The sequence below is a fragment of the Salmo trutta genome, chromosome 5 (genome assembly GCF_901001165.1).
Source record: "Salmo trutta chromosome 5, fSalTru1.1, whole genome shotgun sequence".
Taxonomy (NCBI): domain Eukaryota; kingdom Metazoa; phylum Chordata; class Actinopteri; order Salmoniformes; family Salmonidae; genus Salmo; species Salmo trutta.
The window spans coordinates 9,320,264-9,337,951 of record NC_042961.1 but is presented as its reverse complement, the minus strand read 5'-3'; the positions used below and the strand labels follow the sequence as shown (position 1 = coordinate 9,337,951).

Here is a 17,688-nt window from a genome sequence, read left to right as displayed (position 1 = left end):
AAAAATCCAGAATAACATAAACGAGACAACTGACAACAATAAACACGCACAAAACCATGATGGCTCCAGAGGGTTAAATAGGGATATAATTAAAACGTAATGGGAACCAGGTGTGAACAATACAGACAAAACAAATGGAAGAAGAAATGTAGATCGGTGGAGGCTAGAAAGCCGGTGACATCGACCGCCGAACGAACAAGGAGAGGCACCAACTTCGGCGGAAGTCGTGACACACACACACACACACACACACACACACACACACACACACACACACACACACACACACACACACACACACACACACACACACACACACACACACACACACACACACACACACAAATTCAACTCCATCTTTCATCGAATCAGATGGCTTATTCATTACAAAACCATTTGATGTTGCCAATTATTTTAATTATTATTTATTTGGCAAAGTGGGCAAGCTTAGTTAGGAAATGCCAACAACAAACAGTGAGCAATTGTATTCATGCATAAAAAAAACTGAAAGAAAAGCACTGCAAGTTAGAATTTTATAAAGTTAATGTGGGAGAGGTGGAAAAATTATTGTTATTGATCAAAAATGACAAACCTCCTGGCATTGGCAACTTAGATGGAAAGCTACTGAAGATGGTAGCTGACTCTATAGCCACTCCTATCAGTCATATCTTTAATCTGAGCCTAAAGGAAAGTCTTTGTCCTCAGGCCTGGAGGGAAGCCAAAGTAATTCCGCAACCCAAGAGTGGTAAAGAGGCTTTTACTGCTTCTAACAGCATATGCTTGTTGCCAGCTCTGAGCAAACCTTTGGAAAAAATTGTGTTTGACCAAATACAATGCTATTTCTCTGTAAACAAATTAACAAGAGACTTTCAGCATGCTTATAAAGAAGGGCACTCAACATGTACTGACTGACACAAATTACGATGATGATGATTGGTTGAAGGAGATAATAAGAAGATTGTGGGAGCTGTACTGTTAGATTTCAGTGCAGCCTTTGATATTATTGATCATAACCTGTTGTTGAAAAACGGTATGTGCTATGGCTTTTCAACCTCTGCCATAATGTGTATTCAGAGCTATCTATCTAATAGAACTCAAAGGGTTTTCTTTAATGGAAACTTCTCTAATGTCAAACATGTAAAGTGTGGTGTACCGCAGGGCAGCTCTCTAGGCCCTCTACTCTTTTCTATTTTTCCCAATGACCGGCCACTGGCATTAAAAAAAGCATGTGTCTCCATGTATGCTGATGATTCAACCGTATACGCATCAGCAACCACAGCTAATGAAGTCACTGAAACCATTAAAAAAGAGCTGTTTTCGAATGGATGGCCAGTAATAAACTGTTCCTGAACATCTTTAAAACTAAGAGCATTGTATTTGGTAAAAAATCATTCCTTAAGTGCTAGATCTCAGCTGAATCTGGTAATGAATGGTGTGGCTGTTGAACAAGATGAGGAGACTAAATTACTTGGCGTTACCTTAGATTGTAAACCGTCATGGTCAAAACATATAGATTCAATGGTTGTAAAGATGGGGGAGGTCTAGCCATAATAAAGAGATGCAATGTTTTTTTGACACCACACTCCAAAAAGCAAGTTCTGCAGGCTCTAGTTTTGTCTAATCTTGATTATTGTCCAGTCGTGTGGTCCAGTGCTGCAGAAAAGACCTAGTTAAGTTGCAGCTGCCCCAGAACAGAGCAGCACGTTTTGCTCTTAATTGTAATCAGAGGGCTAATATAAATACTATGCATGCCAGTCTCTCTTGGCTAAGGGTTGAGGAGAGACTGACTGCATCACTTCTTCTTTTTAAAAGAAACATTAATGTGTTGAAAATCCCAAATTGTTTGCATAGTCAACTTATACACAGCTCTGACACACACACTTATCCCACCAGACATGCCACCAGGGGTCTTTTCACAGCAAACCTGGTTTAAAAAAACTGATAAAGCAACACCTCGCGGCACAACGCCTCTCCCCTATTTGACCTAGATAGTTTGTGTGTATGTATTGATATGTAGGCTACGTGTGCCTTTTTAAAAATGTATGTAGTTCTGTCCTTGAGCTGTTCTTGTCTAATGATGTTCTGTATTATGTCATTCTGTATTACGTTTCATGTTTTATGTGGACCCCAGGAAGAGTAGCTGCTGCTTTTGCAACAGCTAATGGGGATCCTAATAAAATACCAAATACCAAATACACACACACACACACACACACACACACACACACACACACACACACACACTTTTGAACATTGCACAACCTGCAACGTGACACTTCATTCCAGGTGCTTTTGTGTTTTAATGCAAGAGTGAAGAATGTCATGGATGAGTCATACATGTTGTGATTCCATTAGCTACAATTAGGCAGCATTAATGCGAATCCTTTTTCTGATGCATTTCAACAGAAATTGGTAAAGTAGAGAAATAAAAAAATGGTAAAGTAGGGAACCAAGCTCGGGCGAGGGCAACAAGTCCAAATATATACAACATTCAAACCTCCGTCAACATCAACGAATAGGATACTGCTTATTATATACAGACATGTTATCATTCATGCACAGTTAGAGGCAGAGTGTGACGCCCAATTTCACACTCCGGTTGCTTAACAGTTGAGTGGCTCTCTGCCGTTGAGTGACTCTTTCCCAGACTTCCCAGTAGTAAACTCTCTCAACCTTTAAAAAAACACTCCGCTCCACATGCAGGCCCACAAAACAAGTCCAGTCGGTGGTCTTTGAAACAGGGTATCCCAAACTTTATTTTCTGTGTCAGAAGTGTACCATGTAGAGTAATCACAGTTAGTGTACTTCTTCCTATTAGTTGGTGTGCAACATAAAGAAAAAAAACACAGACATGAACAAAAATAAGACAAAATCATGATATTCTATCAATTATAATTAATAAGAAAAAACAAACAGCAAACTTAACCCTGTAAGAGAGACAGCAAGAACATGACAGATCGACAGGGTGAGCTTGAGAGAAAGTTAAAGAGGGAGAGGCAGGGAATGCAAGGAGGGAAAATTAGAGAGAACGTGAGAGATATTAGAACCATGAAAACTACAGGTCCATCTGGGCGGCGGGTGGGTGGTGCTAATCAGATGACACACATCAAGTACAGACAGACAGACAGACAGACAGACAGACAGACAGACAGACAGACAGACAGACAGACAGACAGACAGACAGACAGACAGACAGACAGACAGACACTCAACAGGGACAGAGACAGATAGGCATGTACAGTACCAGCCAGCCAGCGAGACAGCGAGGCAGGCACATACCAGGTAGATCAGACAGACAGACAGACAGACAGACAGACAGACAGACAGACAGACAGACAGACAGACAGACAGACAGACAGACAGACAGACATCTTGAGACAAAGAATGAAACCATCCCGAAGAAATTACACTTCTCAGGTATCAAAGACGAAACACTGCTCAGCATAGCAGGAACAGAGAGAGAGAGCAAAACAAGCACTTAAACAAACTACTTCTCCAAAAAGGCAATATTTGTCATTCTTGAGTTAAGTGAGGGTTTTAAAATAAATATGTAGAATTCTCTAAGATATGTGGAGGTATCAGACCTCTCTCTGTTAACACTATACAGTATATACATATGATCTCTTCATGACAAAATAGCTTTTGGTGTACATAGTTCTCTTACACTGTCAAATAACACAACCAGCCATGTCATTATAAGCAAGCAGTGTCTTTTGTACAAATTTCCATGCAACTCCCTTAAGATACATAACTCTTTAAGTTCTCACCCTCCTTCAACAATAGCAGATATTGCCTTTTTTAACTGAATGTGCAATATTTAACTTCAAATAAAACATTCTAGTACATGGGTGAGTGGGGGGGGGGGGGGGGGCGGTCAGCTCGCAACCCATGTGACATGGAGATGCAGGGAACCAAGCTCGGGTGAGAGACCCGAAGCCCTATCACGTCCAAGTCCCCACTGGGATATAGTGGATGGGAGACCCGTTTAACCAACTGTCCCCCAATCCCCTTCCACACGGTGGTGAATCCACGCGTACTGGAGACAGATGGGGCAGCCAATCGGGAACAGCCCAGGCAATTGGTAAAGTTGGGAACCAAGCTCGGGTGAGGTTGGGGACACAACAAGTCCAAATCTATACAACATTCAAACCTCCATCAACATCAACAAATGGGATACTGCTTATTATATACAGACATGTTATCATTCATGCACAGTGTGAACAAGTAGCACATTAACATTCCAAAATATGGACATGAGGGGGGGGGGGGGGTAAGAGGATACAGAGAGATGCTGCGCTGCACAGTCACGGTGTAGACACCATAGCGACACATGCTGGGCAGGAGAAGTCCTTGTGCTTCACTGCACCAGTACACAATGTATGGTATGGCTGTACTTCACATGTTATTTCTTCTTCTTCTTCTTTCTCCTCTTTTCATTGTAGTTGGTTAACTTGATATTAGGGTTTGAGGTCTTTTTAAGTATTCAATTGTCATAGTAATGTTTTCAGGTCAGTGAAAGATCATATAATCCCGTAACAGCAGGGTCACCATCAGCATATAAGCACTGTCATCCTTTTCATTACAAACTCGGGAACCAGTGCAATGTTTTTCCTTCACATCGAAACATCCCACCCCACTCCATACAAAAAACAAATAGAGCTACTCTAGAGCTTGATGCCACCACCTTCATAATTAACCAACAGCTGCTGTAATAGAAACCCCGCACCCCCACCATGAACCTTAAAAACTCTTACCACAGTTGGTAATTCGTGAACAAGTTCACTTTAGACCAGGTAAGCAAGGGGACAAGCAAGCATTAACCCATCCCCATGAAATGTGAACGTTTTTATACAAAGTTGTCATTAGAAATGTTCCGTTTTGGTTAAACAACAGCAAGACTTTTAGTACCGCAGAGGGATCTTTATGGAGTTGTTAAGAAATGTCAGTGTTAGAAAACCCACTACTATTCTGGCTGTTACTGGAGTTTCCATTAGAAATAGTTCCCTTTGGCAAAAGAGGAGTAAACTGCACTTGACTTCCATATTCAGTGCCTTCGGAAAGTATTCAGACCCCTTGACCTTTTCCACATTTAGTTACGTTACAGCCTTATTCTAAAATGGATTAAAGAAAAACAATCCTCATCAATCTACACACAATACCCTATAAGGACAAAGTGAAAACAGGTTTTGGGATTTCTTTGCAACTTTATTGAAAATAAAAAACAGAAATACCTTATTTACATAAGTATTCAGACTCTTTGCTATGAGACTTGAAATTTAACTCCTGTGCATCCTGTCTCCATTGATCATCCTTGATGTTTCTACAACTTGATTGGAGTCCACCTGTGGTAAATTCAATTGATTGGACATGATTTGGAAAGGTCTATATTCTCCCAGAGTTGACAGGGTATGTCAGAGCAAAAACCAAGCCAAGAGGTCGAGGGAATTGTCTGTAGACCTTCGAGATAGGATTGTGTTGAGCCACAGATCTGGGGAAGGGTACCAAAACATGTCTGCAGGCCTCCATTATTCTTAAATAGAAGAAGTTTGGAACCACCAAGGCTCTTCCTAGAGCTGGTCGCCCGGCCAAACTGAGCAGTCGGGGGAGAGGGGCCTGGGTCAGGGAGGTGACCAAAACCCCAATGGTCACTCTGACAGAGCTCCAGAGATCCTCTGTGGAGATGGGAGAACCTTCCAGAAGGACAACCATCTCTGCAGCACTCCACCAATCAGGACTTTATGGTAGATTGGCCAGACTGAAGCCACTCCTCAGTAAAAGGCACATGACAGCCCACTTGGAGTTTGCCAAAAGGCACCTAAAGGACTCTCAAACCATGAGAAACAAGATTCTCTGGTCTGATGAAACCAAGATTGAACTCTTTGGCCTGAATGCCAAGCGAAACGTCTGGGGAAAACCTGGCACCATCCCTACGGTGAAGCATGGTGGGACTGGGAGACTAGTAAGGATCGAGGGAAAGATGAATGGAGCAAATTACAGAGATATCCTTGATGAAAATCTGCTCAAGAGTGCTCAGGACCTCAGACTGGGTCTGCATACTTATGTAAATGTGATATTTCATATATTTTCTTTATTGCATTTGCAAAAATTTTAAAAAAATAAGTTATTTTCTTTGTCAATATGGGGTATTGTGTGTAGATTGATGAGCAAAAAACATATTTAATCCATTTTAGAATAAGGCTGTAACGTACCAAAATGTGGAAAAAGTCAAGGGGTCTGAAAACGTTCTGAATGCACTGTAAGTACTTTAATCTAGAACCTTCTCAGGGCTGCAAATTCTGTGGTGAGAAATGACAAGAAAATACAAAATCTTGCTATGTTTATAATTTTCTAAACCAAACTACAACTCTATGATTACTTCTACTTCATTATCACGTTACACATCAAGTATAAAACAAACTCAGTAGGAAACTCAGGGTATTCATCATACCTTTAACATAAAAAATTGATTGAAGGTGTAAATAATGTGGACAGCCTTCATCTTCCACATATGGATTGATCTAAACTGGACTTGTAGTCTTGAATGTAAACCCTTGTATCTCGATACTGCCAGTAAGGTGGATTCAAATGATTGCATCATTACGACAAAAGCTTTTTACCTCTGAAAAGAGAAAATACCCAGCCAATGTATTTCTCACCAGATTCACTTTGAACTTCTGTAAAATGTCTCTATAGGGCTACTGCACTATAGAAACAGTTTCATCTACACTTCTGTCCACCATTACAATTGATGTATTTATGTTTAAGATATTGTTTGATGGAATATAAATGAAGATGTGCAGCTCAGTGGAGAGAGAAGAGTGTGTGGGTTAAGTGTTGAGGGCAGGTTTAGGATAGCGTTGGGTTTAGGATAAGGGTGAGGGGTAAAGGGTTAAGTTTCTGGTTAGGGTTAGTGGTTAAGAATTGGCTGTAGAGCCCACAGAGGATTGGGACTGACAGAAAGACCAGTCAGGGAGGAACTTAGACACACATATGGAGAAGAAGAGCCAATGGGAGAAGCTGCTGAAAGGCGTGTAGCCAATGGATAGAGCTTATACAGTATGGCTTCTCTGCAATCTATTGCAATTTGAATCAAGTATGTTGGTGATGACAATCCCATTGACTAAACTGGAAAAGCCATCTTGGGCTAGTTTTGAAAATGATCATTTAAGTTGACAACGAGTTATCTGAAAGTTAAAATGGTAACGCTGGCCAATCAAAAACGATACGGCCTTGAAGGTAAAATGATACTAAACTCCATGATTTTCATCTTTTACATAACTACATCTGCGGCAAGATAAAATAACAGAGGAACCCTAATCAGATGTTCTACTGGGGATCAAACCGAGGATCAGAAGGTGGTGGGCAGCTCTTGCAGCCAGGCCCTAACTGAGATTTATTAAGACTCACACACAGAGGAGAGACCTTTAAAAGTAGCTGTTACTCCCAACCACTACGTTTGTTAACAGCTGAATCATTTTTTGGGGGGGATGTTCATGCATATACATATCAATAATGATGGTCAGGGGAATTTAAGGATTTCACTCAGATGTCTAGTGTTTAGTTTGAAACGAGCGCCAGGCGTGGACGATGCTGTTTCTGGAAGGTTGCTGAGTTGTAAGAGATATACTAAACAGCTCCCCCTTCAGGATGCACACACCCACAAACACACACGCACGCACACGCACCCACAAACACACACGCACACCCACGCACCCAAAAACACACACGCACCCACAAACACGCACACACACGCACCCACAAACACACACCCACAAACACACACACACACACGCACACGCACCCACAAACACACACGCACACCCACAAACACGCATGCACACCCACGCACCCACAAACACACACGCACACGCACCCACAAACACGCACACACACGCACCCACAAACACACACGCACACCCACGCACCCACAAACACACACGCACACCCACGCACCCACAAACACGCACACACACGCACCCACAAACACACACGCACACCCACGCACCCACAAACACACACGCACACACACACACCCACAAACACACACGCACACCCACAAACACACACGCACACCCACGCACCCACAAACACACACACTCACCCACAAACACACACGTACACGCACCCACAAACACACACGCAGATGCACCCACAAACACACACGCACACGTACCCACAAACACACACGCACACAAACCCACAAACACACACGCACACGTACGCACTCACAAACACACACACCCACGCACCCACAAACACACACGCACACCCACGCACTCACAAACACACACGCACCCACAAACACACACGCACACGTACACGCACCCACGCACACACACACACACTCACAAACACACATGCACACGCACTCACAAATACACATGCGCACACGCTCCCACAAACACACACGCACATGCACACGCACTCACAAACACACACGCGCACACGCTCCCACAAACACACACGCACATGCACTCACAAACACACACGCGCACACGCTCCCACAAACACAAACGCACCCGCGCGCACACGCTAGCACGAACACACACACACACACAACTGCCATTCTACAGACTTCAGAGGGATGTCTATCCTAGCCTTGACAGGCCTCTCCTCGCCTGAACAACCAGTTTCATCCACTAAGTACTAGACCATGGGGACAGAGGAGGGGGGCAGATCTTTCACTTCTTAAAAGGGGGATGGGGGAAAGGGGGGGTTATTAATGACAAGAGGAAAATGTTTTTCACTACTGCTGTTACCTCCTTCTTGTCTCTGGTTAGCTCTTCTTGGGCCTTCTTAAGTCTGATGCTGTTTAGAAGGCCTTGAAGTGGCAGTAGGCCTCCAGCGAGGAGAACAGAATGTACAGCAGCCACAGGCTGACAAACAGCATGGTGGTCAGTATCTTGGGAGTCCGCGGACCTCCCAGCTCGCCGCCGATCGAAGGTCGCCTCCGGTACATCAGCACCCCCACGCAGATGAAGGCGAAGATGGTGAAGAGAGTGACGGAGAAGGCCAGGCTCCCCGGGTCTACCTTGAAGTCGTTGCCCTTGGAGTTGTGGTAGATGGCAGCCATGGACCAGGCCACGCCGATGCCCAGGAACACATTGACCGCGTTGCTGCCCGTCACGTTGCCGATGGATGCGTCAGCATACTGGTCCTGGATGGCTGCCACCTTACTGGCAAAGGTGTCTGGGGGAATGGGGAGAAGGGGAGGAGGATAGAGGTTAGTGTTGTATGTTGTGTGTGATTCAATATGGATTGGGAAAAGGTTATTGGATGGGAGGAATGAATGTTGATGAGGTATGGGGAAGGGGATGTGGGTGAAGGGTGACAGACAAAACAGAAAAGCTAAATGTTAATTCACAGACTAGAGAACCCTGAACAGCATCGTTTCATGAAACATTGTTTAATGAATTCTCTGGAGAATATAATCAGGGAGCAAAGTTGGCACCATTGCTGTGACAGGACTTCCATCTCAGCAGAACTCTTCTGTCTATGTCTTTCTCCCAGACCCAGTTCAATACCTGAGGCAAGCACAATCCTATTTATAAATGGCCGTCTCCGTGACTGGATTGAACTAGTCTGCTCTAGGAATAACAGCAACCCAGCAGGAAGAGACCATCCAATCTCTGGAGTGGAGATGTGTATGCTAAGTTGTTACCTTGCCAGGACCATATGCTTCCATAGAGAGTCAGGGCAACTAGCCTAATTTTGAAGATGTCTTTCATTGGCAAGTGACAAAGCACTCTGTTTAATTCCCCTTTCTGTCCCTCAATCCACCCTCGCTTCCTTTGTGCAACCCCCTCTCCTTTTCCTGGCACCTTCAACAGAGAAAGGACTTGGTCTTTCAGTTCTGGCCAAATGGGCAGGGGAAAAGAGGGTGAAAATAAGAGAAGTGGGGGAAGGAGATGGTGGTAAGGGGAGGAGAGAAGAGGCAGCACATAGATGACAGAGGGGACATCGAGAGAGAGAGCGAGAGAGAGAGAGAGAGAGAGAGAGAGACAGAGAGAGAGAGAGAGAGATGGAAAAAGAGACAGAGAGAGATAGAGGGCGAAAGAGAGGGAGAGCAAGAGAGAGAGAGGGAGAGAGAGGGAGATGGAAAAAGAGAGAGACAGAGAGAGAGAGAGCGAGAAGAGTAGAAGAGTGGATTACTAGGTTGAGACATACTGTTCCTCAGGGTGACTCCATTCACTAAACTGGCACCAGGCTCTGCCAGCTGGACATGATAACATGGTCATTGGCACTGGGTGGCACTATTCAATGGGAATCTAGCTCTGGTGACTTCAACATGGCACAGGACACGCACTGACATGGGCATACAAGTGTGGACGTTACTGGATCACAATAGTGAATACATTGGACCCAGTAGCTGTGGCTGATCAGAACAATGACCTCTATTATCCATTGCTTCACAAAAAGGCTTAGACTGAAGAAAGACACACAGACAGACAGACAGACAGACAGACAGACAGACAGACAGACAGGCAGGCAGGCAGGCAGGCAGGCAGGCAGGCAGGCAGGCAGGCAGGCAGGCAGACAGACAGACAGACAGACAGACAGACAGACAGACAGACAGACAGACAGACAGACAGACAGACAGACAGACAGACAGACAGACAGACAGACACCTGTTTGAGAGCTGTAAGGCATAAATAACTAAGGAAGATTTATTACTTAAAAATAATCCATCTGTGGTCCAGTGACTCTGGAGAGTACTCTCAGGGACTCACCCCTTGATCCCCAGCCTGCCAACTGGCCACTCTGGCCTTGTACTGAGCTGCAAAACCACTGGAGCAAGACGAGGAAGAAATATAACTGAAAACATAAAGTGCATAAGTTAAACTACAGGTAACTGCCAAAATAAACGAAATTCCAACACCAAGTGTCTGAATAGGGTGTTGGGTCACCATGAGCCAGAACAGCTTCAATGCACCTTGATATAGATTCTACAAGTGTCTGGAACTCTATTAGAGGGTTGAGACCCTTCTTCCACAATAAATTCCATCATTTGGTGTTTTGTTGCTGGTGGTGGAAACGCTGTCTCAGGCGCCACTCCAGAATCTCGCATACGTTTTTAATTGGGTTGAGATGTGGTGACTGAGACAGCCATGGCATATGGTTTACATAGTTTTCATGCTCATCAAACCATTCAGTGACCACTTGTGCCCTGTGGATGGGGGCATTGTCATCCTATGGTGGCATAGCCTTGGTAGCCAAAGTAATGGCCTGCCCAGCATTTTTATACATGACCCTAAGCATGATGGGATGTTAATTGCTTAATTAACTCAAGAACCACATCTGTGTGGAAGCAGTTGCTTTCAATATACTTTGTAGCCGTCATTTACTCATGTGTTTCCTTTATCTTTCTGTCTCTCTGACTCTCTCAATCAATGTAATGGTTAAATAAGAGCAATAATTTCTTCAGGCTTTGTACGGCAGGATGGACAAAAGGCTCTCTCTCTCTCTGATAACACAGGGTGGTTGGATCCACTGAGCAGAATGCAGAGGGAGGACAAAAGCAGAATGGACAGAGAGACAGGGGAGAGAGCTGTGGAGTGGCTAAATGCGGATGTAGAACAGACAGGGGCTGCCTCATCTGCACCGATCATCTCAGCTTCACTGAGAAGGAAGGGACGGAGGGATGGAGGGAAGGAGGGATGGAGGGAAGGAGGGATGGAGGGAAGGGGGGATGGAGGGAAGGAGGGATGGAGGGAAGGGGGGGTGGAGGGAAGGAGGGATGGAGGGAAGGGGGGGTGGAGGGATGGAGGGAAGGAGGGATGGAGGGAAGGGGGGATGGAGGGAAGGGGGGATGGAGGGATGGAGGGAAGGAGGGAAGGAGGGATGGAGGGATGGAGGGAAGGAGGGATGGAGGGAAGGGGGGGTGGAGGGATGGAGGGAAGGAGGGATGGAGGGAAGGGGGGATGGAGGGAAGGGGGGATGGAGGGATGGAGGGAAGGAGGGAAGGAGGGACGGAGGGAAGGAGGGACGGAGGGAAGGGGGGACGGAGGGAAGGAGGGATGGAGGGACGGAGGGATGGAGGGATGGAGGGATGAGGGAAGGAGGGATGGAGGGAAGGAGGGATAGAGGGAAGGAGGGAAGGAGGGATGGAGGGATGGAGGGAAGGAGGGATGGAGGGAAGGGGGGGTGGAGGGATGGAGGGAAGGAGGGATGGAGGGAAGGGGGGATGGAGGGAAGGGGGGATGGAGGGATGGAGGGAAGGAGGGATGAGGGAAGGAGGGATGGAGGGAAGGAGGGATGGAGGGAAGGAGGGACGGAGGGAAGGAGGGACGGAGGGAAGGGGGGAAGGAGGGATGGAGGGAAGGGGGGATGGAGGGAAGGAGGGATGAGGGAAGGGGGGATGGAGGGAAGGAGGGATGAGGGAAGGAGGGATGGAGGGATGGAGGGAAGGAGGGACGGAGGGAAGGGGGGACGGAGGGAAGGAGGGATGGAGGGAAGGAGGGATGGAGGGAAGGAGGGATGAGGGAAGGAGGGATGGAGAGAAGGAGGGATGGGGGAAGGAGGGATGAGGGAAGGAGGGATGGAGGGATGGAGGGAAGGGAGGAAACCGAGGGGATGTGGGGTGTGGTATCTCACAGTTCTCCACAAGACAAAACAGAGCATCTATAAGAGAGACATGCACGCAAACACACACATGCACACACACACGCACACACGCACGCACACACACACACTTCAGTCCTCTTGGTGGCTGTGATTGTGTAAGGATAGAGAACAGTGTGTGTGGGTAGATATAATATCTCTTTGTGACCATGTGTGTGTGTGGGTGTGTGTGTGTGTGTCTGTGTAATCAGCACAGTGAGTGTGTGCGATTGGCAGATATCCCACCTGTTGTCCTTCTCATTGATCCTCTCTCCCTCCCTGTGTGAGAGCATATTCAACCTCCTTTGCCCTATCAGGAGCCTGCAGTCAATCCTGGGTCCTCTCTACCTCCAAGAAAATAGTTTTTCTCAAGCAGACAGCAGAAAAAGGCAAAAGCTCATCTGTAAGACAACAGCTTGACTGCTAATCACTTCCTGGCTGTGACATCACACAGTCACAGTGGAGACTGTTGTCTTTGACAAGCCCTACAATCACCAGCCATTTAACTGCCACACATCTGCTGCTCTCTCCGGCCCTATTAATATGCAGAAACAGCCTCTCTCTGCCGCAGCTGCCGCTAATGGCTATATCGGTTACTACAGCGATTAGGCCTCCACCCCCTTGTGCGTCTCTGCTGTCCCTTCCTGACAAGGCCAGGAGGAAGCGATGCTGATGATGTCACATCCGGTGTGCTGGGAGTATTCTCACACAAATCGATGCTCCCACAATATCCATTTGTAGTCAGGAACATAGAATTAGTAATTGAATAGGATCTTTGGTCTGGAAGGACAGTAGAGAGCTTATCCTGCTCTATTTCTCTATATGTGTTAAGACTGACTGTGACTGTGCGCCCCATAAACTATCCAAGCCTCCATGATAAATGTCACGCTCACGCCTACAGATGGACATCTTAGAGGGATTAACCATTATATCAACCATTAGCTGTTTGCCTAGTAAGGTCTTATAGAGAAGCAGTCCATTGCACTAGAAATAATGACAGTAGGTCTGTGGTACTAACAGGATATGTTTAAAAGTCCTTCTACAGATGTCAGATCTTAATTTGATCACCCTGTTGCAATGCAGGAAATGTACAGCTTGTAGTGTATTTGAGGTTTAAAAAGGTTTCTGAAGCTTGTAATTTCCACTTCAAAATGTCAGACTTGATTTCCCCTTACCAAAAATGTAGCAACCCTTGTAAAAATGTCCATTAATTATAATCCACATAAAAATTCACATTTACTGTTGCTGCAGGATTATTTTCCTGCTGTAGCAAACTGGCTCAAATGAATATCCTACATCTGTACATGCACTGAGAAAAAACAGGGAGAGACTTTCATGAAATACCCTGTCGTTCTCCATACCCCCTACAAAGTGTATCAACCTAGAACAGCAAGAGCTCCAACCCGAAAAACTCCACTTTGTGAAGTAGTAAACATCAACACAGAGGTGGAGGTGCTAATTGGCCAACAGCTGGACCTGTATTTATACCTGATGTTTGCTGAGGAAAGTCTTGACAGAAGAGGCTCATTCTGTTAACATATTTAGATGTGTTTGTTTGTGTGTGTATGTGTGTATGTGTGTGAGTCCGGGAGGGCAGTGGGCAAGCAGTCTGCCAGCAGCATGCCTGGTAAGTGTTGTTCACCACTCTCCCTACAGTGTTATTTATCACACTTACACTAGCAAAGCCACATGTGGGATAGAAAACAACCTTGAGACTAATGTACTTTGTTGTGTTCTGAATACAAGGCTCACTTTTGTATTGCATGACTAAATGCAGAGATTTACATATTCCACTCAGTGTGCTCTCTACTATCCTCAAAATATTCACACACCAACGCAGGCAAGCAAGCACGCACGTACACACACACACAGGGGTGATTTTCAACTGAGCATTGGGCTATACTACCTTGGCTTGGGCTGCTGATGGTCTTCTCCGGCTGACTGACCATGACAAACGAGGCTCATTGAGCCGTGTGGCTGCGGTGTGCCGTTATATTGACTATATTTACAGTGGGGCGGGAGGGGTGTTGTTATATTGACTATAATTACAGTGGGGCGGGAGGTGTGTTGTTATATTGACTATAATTACAGTGGGGCGGGAGGGGTGTTGTTATATTGACTATAATTACAGTGCGGCGAGAGGTGTGTTGTTATATTGACTATAATTACAGTGGGGCGGGAGGGGTGTTGTTATATTGACTATAATTACAGTGGGGCGGGAGGTGTGTTGTTATATTGACTATAATTACAGTGGGGCGGGAGGTGTGTTGTTATATTGACTATAATTACAGTGGGGAGGGAGGTGTGTTGTTATATTGACTATAATTACAGTGGGGCGGGAGGGGTGTTGTTATATTGACTATAATTACAGTGGGGCGGGAGGTGTGTTGTTATATTGACTATAATTACAGTGGGGCGGGAGGTGTGTTGTTATATTGACTATAATTACAGTGGGGCGGGAGGGGTGTTGTTATATTGACTATAATTACAGTGGGGCGGGAGGGGTGTTGTTATATTGACTATAATTACAGTGGGGCGGGAGGGGTGTTGTTATATTGACTATAATTACAGTGGGGCGGGAGGGGTGTTGTTATATTGACTATAATTACAGTGGGGCGGGAGGGGTGTTGTTATATTGACTATAATTACAGTGGGGCGGGAGGGGTGTTGTTATATTGACTATAATTACAGTGGGGCGGGAGGGGTGTTGTTATATTGACTATAATTACAGTGGGGCGGGAGGGGTGTTGTTATATTGACTATAATTACAGTGGGGCGGGAGGGGTGTTGTTATATTGACTATAATTACAGTGGGGCGGGAGGTGTGTTGTTATATTGACTATAATTACAGTGGGGCGGGAGGTGTGTTGTTATATTGACTATAATTACAGTGGGGCGGGAGGTGTGTTGTTATATTGACTATAATTACAGTGGGGCGGGAGGGGTGTTGTTATATTGACTATAATTACAGTGGGGCGGGAGGGGTGTTGTTATATTGACTATAATTACAGTGGGGCGGGGAGGTGTGTTGTTATATTGACTATAATTACAGTGGGGCGGGAGGTGTGTTGTTATATTGACTATATTTACAGTGGGGCGGGAGGTGTGTTGTTATATTGACTATAATTACAGTGGGGCGGGAGGTGTGTTGTTATATTGACTATAATTACAGTGGGGCGGGAGGTGTGTTGTTATATTGACTATAATTACAGTGGGGCGAGAGGTGTGTTGTTATATTGACTATAATTACAGTGGGGCGGGAGGGGTGTTGTTATATTGACTATAATTACAGTGGGGCGGGAGGTGTGTTGTTATATTGACTATAATTACAGTGGGGCGGGAGGGGTGTTGTTATATTTACTATAATTACAGTGGGGCGGGAGATGTGTTGTTATATTGACTATAATTACAGTGGGGCGGGAGGTGTGTTGTTAAATTGACTATAATTACAGTGGGGCGGGAGGGGTGTTGTTATATTGACTATAATTACAGTGGGGCGGGAGGTGTGTTGTTATATTGACTATAATTACAGTGGGGCGGGAGGGGTGTTGTTATATTGACTATAATTACAGTGGGGCGGGAGGTGTGTTGTTATATTGACTATAATTACAGTGGGGCGGGAGGGGTGTTGTTATATTGACTATAATTACAGTGGGGCGGGAGGTGTGTTGTTATATTGACTATAATTACAGTGGGGCGGGAGGTGTGGTGTTATATTGACTATAATTACAGTGGGGCGGGAGATGTGTTGTTATATTGACTATAATTACAGTGGGGCGGGAGATGTGTTGTTATATTGACTATAATTACAGTGGTGCGGGAGGTGTGTTGTTATATTGACTATAATTACAGTGGGGCGGGAGGTGTGTTGTTATATTGACTATAATTACAGTGGGGCGGGAGGTGTGTTGTTATATTGACTATAATTACAGTGGGGCGGGAGGGGTGTTGTTACATTGACTATAATTACAGTGGGGCGGGAGGTGTGTTGTTATATTGACTATAATTACAGTGGGGCGAGAGGTGTGTTGTTACATTGACTATAATTACAGTGGGGCGGGAGGGGTGTTGTTATATTGACTATAATTACAGTGGGGCGGGAGGTGTGTTGTTATATTGACTATAATTACAGTGGGGCGGGAGGGGTGTTGTTATATTTACTATAATTACAGTGGGGCGGGAGATGTGTTGTTATATTGACTATAATTACAGTGGGGCGGGAGGTGTGTTGTTAAATTGACTATAATTACAGTGGGGCGGGAGGGGTGTTGTTATATTGACTATAATTACAGTGGGGCGGGAGGTGTGTTGTTATATTGACTATAATTACAGTGGGGCGGGAGGGGTGTTGTTATATTGACTATAATTACAGTGGGGCGGGAGGTGTGTTGTTATATTGACTATAATTACAGTGGGGCGGGAGGGGTGTTGTTATATTGACTATAATTACAGTGGGGCGGGAGGTGTGTTGTTATATTGACTATAATTACAGTGGGGCGGGAGGTGTGGTGTTATATTGACTATAATTACAGTGGGGCGGGAGATGTGTTGTTATATTGACTATAATTACAGTGGGGCGGGAGATGTGTTGTTATATTGACTATAATTACAGTGGTGCGGGAGGTGTGTTGTTATATTGACTATAATTACAGTGGGGCGGGAGGTGTGTTGTTATATTGACTATAATTACAGTGGGGCGGGAGGGGTGTTGTTACATTGACTATAATTACAGTGGGGCGGGAGGGGTGTTGTTATATTGACTATAATTACAGTGGGGCGGGAGGGGTGTTGTTATATTGACTATAATTACAGTGGGGCGGGAGGGGTTTTGTTATATTGACTATAATTACAGTGGGGCGGGAGGTGTGTTGTTATATTGACTATAATTACAGTGGGGCGGGAGGGTGTGTTGTTATATTGACTATAATTACAGTGGGGCGGGAGGGGTGTTGTTATATTGACTATAATTACAGTGGGGCGGGAGGGGTGTTGTTATATTGACTATAATTACAGTGGGGCGGGAGGTGTGTTGTTATATTGACTATAATTACAGTGGGGCGGGAGGTGTGTTGTTATATTGACTATAAT

The 17,688-nt window shown here is 45.2% G+C and overlaps 1 protein-coding gene across 4 annotated transcripts in view; it reads right to left on the bottom strand.

The window, feature by feature from the left end:
* Window positions 1–8,694: 8,694 nt before the first annotated feature.
* slc8a1b (solute carrier family 8 member 1b) overlaps window positions 8,695–17,688 on the bottom strand; it is a 178,172-nt gene continuing 169,178 nt past the window's right edge. For all 4 annotated transcript variants that reach the window (XM_029752413.1, XM_029752415.1, XM_029752414.1 and 1 more), the window contains one exon: window positions 8,695–9,189. In XM_029752413.1, coding sequence (XP_029608273.1) covers window positions 8,813–9,189 — 377 coding nt within the window. In that variant the 3' untranslated portion in view covers window positions 8,695–8,812. The remainder of the gene's footprint in view (window positions 9,190–17,688) is intronic.